Source organism: Olea europaea, chromosome 1, assembly GCF_002742605.1.
Source record: "Olea europaea var. sylvestris chromosome 1, O_europaea_v1, whole genome shotgun sequence".
NCBI classification, from domain to species: Eukaryota; Viridiplantae; Streptophyta; class Magnoliopsida; order Lamiales; family Oleaceae; genus Olea; species Olea europaea.
Genome location: NC_036237.1, coordinates 30546997 through 30557006, shown reverse-complemented (window position 1 = coordinate 30557006; position 10010 = coordinate 30546997). Strand labels below are relative to the sequence as shown.

Genomic DNA, 10010 nt, shown 5'->3' with positions numbered 1-10010 from the left:
TCCATCTTTTACATAGCCTTTGCCTACATACATATCATTTTTGGTAAGTACAAACTTATCCGATACAAAGACTAGTTTAAAGTCATTCTTGCTTAACAAAGAACCCGACACAAGGTTCTTGCGAATATCCGGTACGTGAAGGACATTATTGAGGCTAAGTTCTTTTCCCGACGTCATCTTCAAGACCACTTTGCCTTGTCCTTCCACTTTGGATGTTGAGGAGTTCCCCATAAACAAATTTTCTCCCTCAGTTGGAGTGTATGATGTGAACATTCCTCTATCGGCACAAATGTGACGGGTTGCACCCGTATCAACCCACCATTCCATGGGATTTCCAACAAGGTTGCATTCAGAAACAACTGCCGATAAATTCATATCGGACATGCCATTTGATATGGCATCAGATTCGACAATGTTGGCTTGGGATTGCTTCTTAGGTTTGAGACAATCAACCGAGCGATGTCCAGCCTTTCCACAATTGTAGCAATTGCCCTTTAACTTCTTTGCATTCTTCTTTGTAGATTCAACGGAATGCTTTCTCTTCTTTCCTTTGTTGTTGTTAGATTCTACCACATTTGCCTTTGCTTGTGGTATGCTATTCCCAACTCGTTTTTCCGAACTTCGGTTGTCTTCTTCAATCCTCAATCGGACCACATGTTCTTCAATGTTCATCTCCTTGCGCTTGTACTTGAGATAGTTTTTGAAGTCCCTCCACATGGGTGGAAGTTTCTCAATAATTGCAGCCACTTGAAATGATTCGCTCACGGACATATTTTTCGCATGAATGTCATGGAGTATGACTTGCAATTCTTGCACTTGACTGATGACGGTCTTCGAATCTACCATTTTGTAGTACAAGAATTTTCCCACAATGAACTTCTTGGTTCCGACATCTTCGGTCTTGTACTTCTTTTCCAAGGACTCCCATAGTTCCTTTGCAGATTTCTTGTAGCAATATACACCGTATAAGGCGTTGTCCAAGCCATTAAGAATGTAATTCTTGCATAGGAAGTCCGAATGTTTCCATGCATCCAAAGCAATCAAAGATGCCCTATTGTTTTCCCCTTCTTGTATGGCGGGAGGATCTTCATTCAAGAATTTCGCCAAGTTGAGGGTTGTGAGATAAAACAACATTTTATGTTGCCACCTTTTGAAATCAACCCCAACAAATTTCTCCGGCTTTTCCCCATGTGAAACGGAGTTTGAATGTACGATAGTAGGGGCACCCACAACATTAGTAGTAGTTGTATTCACAACGGGAGGAATCACACCGGTAGGAACACTTCCTTCAGAAGTTCCCATGTTCGAAGTTTCATTCGAAGTAGTATCGGTATTAAGAACCGTATTCATTTCTGTTTACGTAAAACAGAAGATCAACCAAAAGTAGAAGTGAAGAAGAAGTTAAACTTAACAAGTTTAACCAAACAAGAATGTCACTTTCACAAAATATATAAAATTCGACTTAAGATTGTTGGAGGAATTTTGTGAATAGTGACGCCAAAATAAGTATAATGATGGTTTGTAAATCCGTGCCGAAAATTGGACAGAGTAACGGCAAAGAAAACACAAACAAGAAGAAGAAGAAAGTAGGGACAAAGCCAAGGCAAGAGTTGGACTCTTTATCCTTAAGTCGAATTTGCCCCGCAACGGTGCCTACGGATTTCGGCAATTGACTCCCAAGATACAACGGCTACACTTGTGTTTGTAGCACTCCAAAACACAAGTACAACAAACCAAATTTAGGCTTATGTACTCCAAGGATGAAATGAAGAAAAATCAAAATAAATGAAATGATTTTGATTTTGGATAGAAGAGAGGATGAGAGATGTTTTGCATAAAAAAATTGTGAGGAATAGGACACCCAAAGGGTCCTATTTATAGATCATGAAAGGGTGTGAACGAAATGGTTGAGGCCAAACCATGCACCCTTTCCAAACAATGCACCTTTATGAAAAGGTGTCTATTCACTAATGGTTGAGGCCAAACCATGCACCTTTTTCCAAACAATGCACATTTATGAAAAGGTGTCTATTCACTGATTTTCGTCCTTTTTCGTAATTTTTCATTCATCCGATATTGATTTTCGAAATGTCAAATATACCCTTCAATACATGCAGAGAAATCAAAATTCTCTTTCGGGGGCGTTGCCCCCGAGCCCCCACGGGGAGCGCTGCCCCCTCGACCCCCCGCAACCTAATCTCACGTAGGTCGATCCCCGTTTGTGCGCCCGAAGTGGCGAAGTGGCAAACAATTTTGCCTAAACGGATTAAGTCGAGCTTTTGAGTACTTGGCCGAAGTCGATACGAAGTCACTTTAATCGATTTTCAATTCTCGATTTATTTAACCAATATCCAACATGGATTTACTATTTAGACATCTTTTAAATGAGGGAATACTTGCGTTTAATATCTATTAAGCCCCCGTTTGGCCTCCATTATATTTTATCAAATTTAATTAAATTTTTCTCTCTCCTATTTTAAATCACACAATTTTCAATAAAATAATATTACATGTAAATCAAAAACTTTTTATTTTTTTACAACCATCCATTTTTCAAAAAAAAAAAAAAATTCACTATTTCCACATTATAATTAAAATTAATGGGGGCCAAACGGAGGCTAAATAAAGAGCATTAGTAGACAAATTTATTGGAGACATCTTTTAAATAAGGAAAAATTTGCATTGAGTACCTATTGAATAAATACCAAATTTAAAGGAGATTTAATTATTTATTTGTAAATACTCGAGATATCTTTTATTACAAGCTAATCTTATAAAGATGAGTTTTGTGTAATGTTAAATAATATAGTGGTTTTAGAGCAAGTACCCATTTTTATTTTTTTTTAATAATTCTTGTTACAAACGAGGTGATTAGAAAAGTAAGAAATTAATGTAAAGTCACTATTTGAGAAAATAAGCCACCGTGAATATAGGTTCTTTAAGAGAGGTGAACTATAATTCATAAAAAAATAAGTCCGGTAATCTTTTATCGTTAGATTAATTAAAGCTTATTTTTGAATTTATAAGTACTTTGAATATATATATATATATATATATATATACACACACAAAATATAATTTTAAAATAGCTTATATTCAAAAGAGGGCTGTGGCATCTATGCACATAGAACAAGGTGACAATTGAGGGTGCTTGCTTTACTTGAGACTTATGTTGGTAAAGAAACAACCTTAATTTAAAGACCCTTTAGAATTATTTAATTACTTTTTTTTCCCAAGGGATATTGTTCATTTTAATAGAATGGAATAAATAATAAAAATAATTATATTTGATTAGTTTTTTTTTTTAATCATTGCCAATATGCGCAAAAGAAAAAAGAAAAAAAAAAAGAAGAAGTATGGATGATAAAATAACTTTATTTTTCTATTAAAATGTATGATTTTAGTCTAAATTGATTCCAAATATACCCTTCAATACATGCAGAGAAATCAAAATCCTCTTTCGGGGGCGTTGCCCCCGAGCCCCCACGGGGAGCGCTGCCCCCTCGACCCCCCGCAACCTAATCTCACGTAGGTCGATCCCCGTTTGTGCGCCCGAAGTGGCGAAGTGGCAAACAATTTTGCCTAAACGGATTAAGTCGAGCTTTTGAGTACTTGGCCGAAGTCGATACGAAGTCACTTTAATCGATTTTCAATTCTCGATTTATTTAACCAATATCCAACATGGATTTACTATTTAGACATCTTTTAAATGAGGGAATACTTGCGTTTAATATCTATTAAGCCCCCGTTTGGCCTCCATTATATTTTATCAAATTTAATTAAATTTTTCTCTCTCCTATTTTAAATCACACAATTTTCAATAAAATAATATTACATGTAAATCAAAAACTTTTTATTTTTTTACAACCATCCATTTTTCAAAAAAAAAAAAAAATTCACTATTTCCACATTATAATTAAAATTAATGGGGGCCAAACGGAGGCTAAATAAAGAGCATTAGTAGACAAATTTATTGGAGACATCTTTTAAATAAGGAAAAATTTGCATTGAGTACCTATTGAATAAATACCAAATTTAAAGGAGATTTAATTATTTATTTGTAAATACTCGAGATATCTTTTATTACAAGCTAATCTTATAAAGATGAGTTTTGTGTAATGTTAAATAATATAGTGGTTTTAGAGCAAGTACCCATTTTTATTTTTTTTTAATAATTCTTGTTACAAACGAGGTGATTAGAAAAGTAAGAAATTAATGTAAAGTCACTATTTGAGAAAATAAGCCACCGTGAATATAGGTTCTTTAAGAGAGGTGAACTATAATTCATAAAAAAATAAGTCCGGTAATCTTTTATCGTTAGATTAATTAAAGCTTATTTTTGAATTTATAAGTACTTTGAATATATATATATATATATATATATATATACACACACAAAATATAATTTTAAAATAGCTTATATTCAAAAGAGGGCTGTGGCATCTATGCACATAGAACAAGGTGACAATTGAGGGTGCTTGCTTTACTTGAGACTTATGTTGGTAAAGAAACAACCTTAATTTAAAGACCCTTTAGAATTATTTAATTACTTTTTTTTCCCAAGGGATATTGTTCATTTTAATAGAATGGAATAAATAATAAAAATAATTATATTTGATTAGTTTTTTTTTTTAATCATTGCCAATATGCGCAAAAGAAAAAAGAAAAAAAAAAAGAAGAAGTATGGATGATAAAATAACTTTATTTTTCTATTAAAATGTATGATTTTAGTCTAAATTGATTCACTTTGGACTATGATAAGATTGTTTTTTTAACCAATGCTACTATTTGGGATTAAAAGCCTTGCGAGTAAGTAATTTTAAAATTTATAGCCTTTTAAGTTGTGAAAGTTGACAGCAAGCGAATTACTTATTTCTTTCTTTCTTTTTTTCTTTTTTTATGATGGGAGAACCAGCACCCGCTACTCTTCGGATGCGCACTAGGTAAACCCTTGGACTGACATAATAGCCTATAAATCACGTCTGTCAGGTAAATCACACTAGGCAAGTCAAGTGTGACAAACTCGACTGAGAAAATATTGGTAGGGAGAATCCATAGCAGAGCCAGAGATTTTGTTCAGCGCAAGTATAGCTACAGTGATTTTTTATTTTTATTTTTTTTGTCAAAATTAGTTTATGAAAGGGTTCAACAATTTCTTAATATTTCTCACAAATCAAAAAATTTTCAATATATATCCTTTTCATTTCTCACAAATAAATCACAGTCCACAACCACGTATTATCACATATTCTCAAATTCACAAAATTCCCAATTTGCATAAATCATAAACCTCAACAATCACAATCATAAACTCATAAAATATAAATAATAATTCATAAATGATAAATCAATGAACTAAAGTCTAAAAAATAAAAACCAAAAAATAAGCAAGAAAAAGGACAAGAGGCAGAGAATGGAGTCACTGGACTCACCGGAGGCTAACAAGTCATGGAGAGGCGACATGATGGTCTTGGTCGTTCGCAGTCGACACGACAACTGGTCAACGAGCGGCGCAGCAGAAGGTGTTTGCCGGCTTTCAGCTTCTAGCTTTCTTCCTTTGTTATTTGAAATGCCAATTGTAAAAGAATACAATATGTACTATTAAACCAGGACCTGGGCCAACTAAGTTTTCTAAAACAAGAGGTCCAACACTCCAAAAGAAAATACCCATAATTAAGAAAAGGCCCAATCCACTCTCCTTCATCTTCCAAACTCAACACTTTTTAACTGCCGTCAAGTTTCTTATCAATGGCTACTGCCTGCTACTGTAATTCTTCCTTCTTGGTCCTATCACCAGTGCAGGCACAATGAAATTTTCTGTGTCAACCCCAAAGTCCAGTGCGGGCAGGCGCCTGCACTGGACTCTATGTGGCTCCGCCCCTGGGGGGAATCGAACTCGTGATCAGAAGTCTCTGCGCTCACCTACTCCATCAACTCGACAATCCCATGAGGAGCGTGGATTACTTATTTCTTGTTTTGTTTCTTTTGATAGATATATTTGTATAGAGGCTTTTATTAGCCTTAATTTTGGCATGGATTGTTAATATTAAAAGAAAACATAACAATTTATCGTGAAATTTATTGTGGTTTTTTTTTTGAATTTTGAATTTTTAATTATATGTACAGATTGATTTGTTTCATGTTTTGTAATTATTGAACTCGTAATATTAAAGTGAACTTGTATAAAAATATTCAGCGAAACCACTGTTAACTTACAAGGGGATGGAACATGGTTAACTCCTTGATTTGTTACCATATATGTACAATACATATTCAAGAAAAATTATTAATGATTTATATTTTTTTTCCCGTAATGTATGAAAACATCTTTAAAGGAAACGAAACTTGTTCATTTCATATATATAACCTTTTAAGAAAGAAATTTCTATTCATAATAGTATTATTTTAACACTGCTATAAAAAAAATTATAACGTTGATCACTTTAAGAAGCAATGGTTTCTTCTATGGCAAAAAAATTTAAAGAATATAATGTTGGAAATTTGTATAGAATTTAATTATTTAAGCAAAAATCGTTAGTCGACGATTTCAGCTGTAATTGTTGGTAAATTTAGTAGAATATAACAAAATATTCTAGAATATGTCCAGTTGCAAAGATGTATATTTTTTATATGAAAGATCATAACTTTTGGAATTGTTATTTTTAATAAATGTCTTCTGAATTTTCATATGGAAGATTATAGCTTTTGGAATTGTTATTTTTCAATACGTGCGCCTTTCACTGAGACTAATTTCAATAGTTACATCCTTTTGTTTTGTCATTTGAGACATAACTTTCCAACAACTATATACAAATTCCATGTATTTGAAATTTTCATTCATCGTCTTAATCCTTGCATTATCACATTAATATATATTCACTTCCAAAATAATTTTTGCTTTTATTTTGAGTTGAATTTCACATAAAGAGTTCAAAACATCAGTAAGTTCATTGGTCTACATAATTTGTGTTACATCTATTATGAGAGGTGATCGTTGTACCTTGAAAAACGAATGTCGAAAAATTGTCAACACATGCACGAGATATAGTAAAATGTTAATTATTAAAATATAATCTATGCTCGTTAATTTTCCTAACATATAATATAAACATTATGTGATCATAATATATATACAGTCCAAANTTATTAAAATATAATCTATGCTCGTTAATTTTCCTAACATATAATATAAACATTATGTGATCATAATATATATACAGTCCAAAGCCTATCATATTGTCCGCACCCAACACCGTTAACTTATTAGATATCTTGGCCCTTTTATTTGATTTTGGCTGAGTACGAAACTAAGGTGCTTCATCAATTACCCTAATAATGCACAACACTAACCAGCATAATGCACATGTGAAGAAAAAGGTAACACTTTCAAATGTTACAGAGACAACATAAATCAGTGATTGTTTGGGAGAGATTTTTTCAAGTGAAAATTATTTACTTTGGGAGATTTGCTGAAATGAAACACTGCTAGAAGTAGCAGGATACCAGGGAAAAAAATGGAACACTACTTTCTCCAATCAATTGCCATGCTCTAAGATGATAATTCTATGGCATTTGATTACTTGTTACATTTGCTAATCCATCAGATTCTAAATGTAACTCAGTCCTAGGTATCATCCAACCTCCATTCAACTTGTGAAGGAAGAAGTATCAACAGTTGCCGTTAACTGATCACAAGACTGATCGGGAACATATGTCAGTCATGGCGAGTAGAATCTCGCTCATAACATATCACGGCCCTAAATTTCGGTGTCAAACTGGTTGCTCCAGTTTGATGAAATGCAGGAGCAGAGGTAGCTTGATGAAATTGCTGAACCATCATGGTATTTCCTTACTAATGCCTTTGGCTGGTTGAATGACATTTTTTGCATTTTTCTCTAAGAGGTGAACCAGTGAGACGAAAATCTCCATCCTCGTCACATCCCTGTTAGCCTGCTGGAAAAAGGTATAAAATTTAAGCTTGAAAGTAAAAAATCTCCATCCTTGTCACATCCTTATCACCAGATTGTAACTGACTTTTTCTTTTTTAAGTTCAGCAAGTAACTTGAAACAAAATGTTTAATGATCAACATGAAACTTTGCTAACATTGACTGCTAGTGTTTTTAACTTCCTGAGATTAGATAAAAGAAGTATAATAGCAAATGCTAAGCCTCTCGTCCTTGAACCCTTCCAACCAAAACCACCACCATAAAGAAAAAGAAAAGCCAGAAAAAGAGAATATTTCGACTTGTCAATGAAAACTTCAACATTAGATAGTACAAGTCGGATAAAATCATGTTTTGGGGTAATCATAAGACTTTCATGGAAGTCAACATATATCTTTGGAGAAATCGTAAAGGAGATCAAGCCCAACGAATTCATAACTATTACCTCCACAGCAAAGTGTGCCCATATATTGTCTTTCCGAGTTTCCATAACCCCCTTCAAAATGGTTAACCCCAACCCTCGAATTACGTCAGCAATTTCTAAAAACAAACCTCTCTCTTCACAAAGCATCTGCCACAAAGGAAAACAGTGAGGAAAAGAACAACAAACATCTGCCACTGTGTACAATGGCCAGTAACAGTTATCACGTGGACTTGAGATGTAACAGAAGACAGTGATTACCTCCACAAGCATTTGACGGGGTTGATTTAGATCTTCAACTATGATAGGGCATACCATAGCCTGCGAACCAACTTCATATGCCCAAGTTGCTCCTCCTTCAAAGTTATCTTTCGAGAGCAAACCGCCATCCTTGCTAACAATCTGAAGCTTAAGAAGATGAACAATCTCATATTTATTTCTCAACTTTCCTATGTAAAGCCTATTGAGATGTCCATTGGACATTGTATTACTCTTCTTGCCAACTTTTGCATTCTAAATTTCCATATTAATATGTTTTTCATAAAATTCACATAAACTGTCTGCTAATGTAGATTATAATAAAAATGTTTGGCTAAGCCTAAAAAAATGAAAGTACTTCTGTAGAAAATAAGAATTTTATAAAATTAAGTTTTAGAACTAAAAATTCCCCAAAAAAGTAACTTCCGAAAAAGCTCAACATGTTTGGCAAAAAAATTCTCTCTTTTCAGTAAGGCCAGACATGCTTTATATCTCTGAACAAAAACAGCATCTCTCAAGTCCAATTCGCTCAATGCATAACATAGGTCAAAAAGTAGTATCCAACACTCGAGAAAAACAAGTCGGTATCTCGCACCTTTGGCTCTCCTGTTTGTTTCAGCTTGTCTGCATGCCTTGTGACATTTTGCAAAAAAAGCATATGCTTGATAGTCCGTTCGAGAAGAGCATCAATGCTACACTGTTGACCAAATCAATAGAATTACTACAGGATATAAGAATTATCTGCCTATAGAGACAAGGAAATAGTTTGAGCCAAAGACAAGAAATGTCACCTTTGCCCCATTTGGCACAATTTCCCTTAATTCCTTTACACGATCTTGGATCATCTGGCGATCCTTCGGCCTTGGCCTATGATTTTCTCCTGGTTTAAGCCTCTTGCGATTTGTTTTGCACATTTCATCAGGCTTCTTAGAGTATCCTGTAGATGCACAGCTACTCTGTTTGATGTCCTGACCCTTTACAACTGATGAACTTATTTGTGATCCATAAATGGAACTATTCAGGGAATAGGTGCTCGAATAATCCTTAGAAGATCCAGATAAAAATGAACAACTCATTGCTTCTGCTTCTGCCAGATATTCTGGAACACCAAATAACTCTTCCTTAATTTGATCAAGAACCTGAGCCTGGCTGTAGGGGAGTTCAACATTAGGTCTGCAGTGGCTACTGTTATTTGTCATTGTTGTCCTGCAAGAAACATTATCATCTGAGCGCTGCTTAGCAGAAGAATGAACCTCAGAGACCACAGCGTCTAACAGATGTTCACTGCCATTGGAGTTTCCACAGTTAAGAGAATATATTTCGGAAGCAGTGTCCTGAGCTTTTACAGATGGAGAATTTTTTTTATCCAGATTAACCATGTTCGAGT

At 34.2% G+C, this 10010-nt stretch overlaps 1 protein-coding gene across 4 annotated transcripts; it reads right to left on the bottom strand.

The window, feature by feature from the left end:
• Positions 1–7366: 7366 nt before the first annotated feature.
• LOC111400689 (transcription factor LHW-like) lies at positions 7367–10004 on the bottom strand. Of its 4 annotated transcripts, none has more exons than XM_023028083.1 (5): positions 9415–10004; positions 9219–9320; positions 8627–8773; positions 8390–8515; positions 7367–7953 (listed from the first exon to the last, which is right to left on the bottom strand). In XM_023028083.1, exons 1-5 carry the CDS (start codon positions 10000–10002, stop codon positions 7837–7839), a joined length of 1080 nt encoding a protein of 359 aa, XP_022883851.1. In that variant the 5' UTR covers positions 10003–10004; the 3' UTR covers positions 7367–7836. The 4 variants fall into 4 exon arrangements, with proteins under 4 accessions (XP_022883851.1, XP_022883853.1, XP_022883860.1 ...); XM_023028085.1 differs by having other exon boundaries at positions 7367–7950; XM_023028092.1 differs by having other exon boundaries at positions 8627–8767.
• Between the last annotated feature and the right edge of the window lie 6 nt (positions 10005–10010).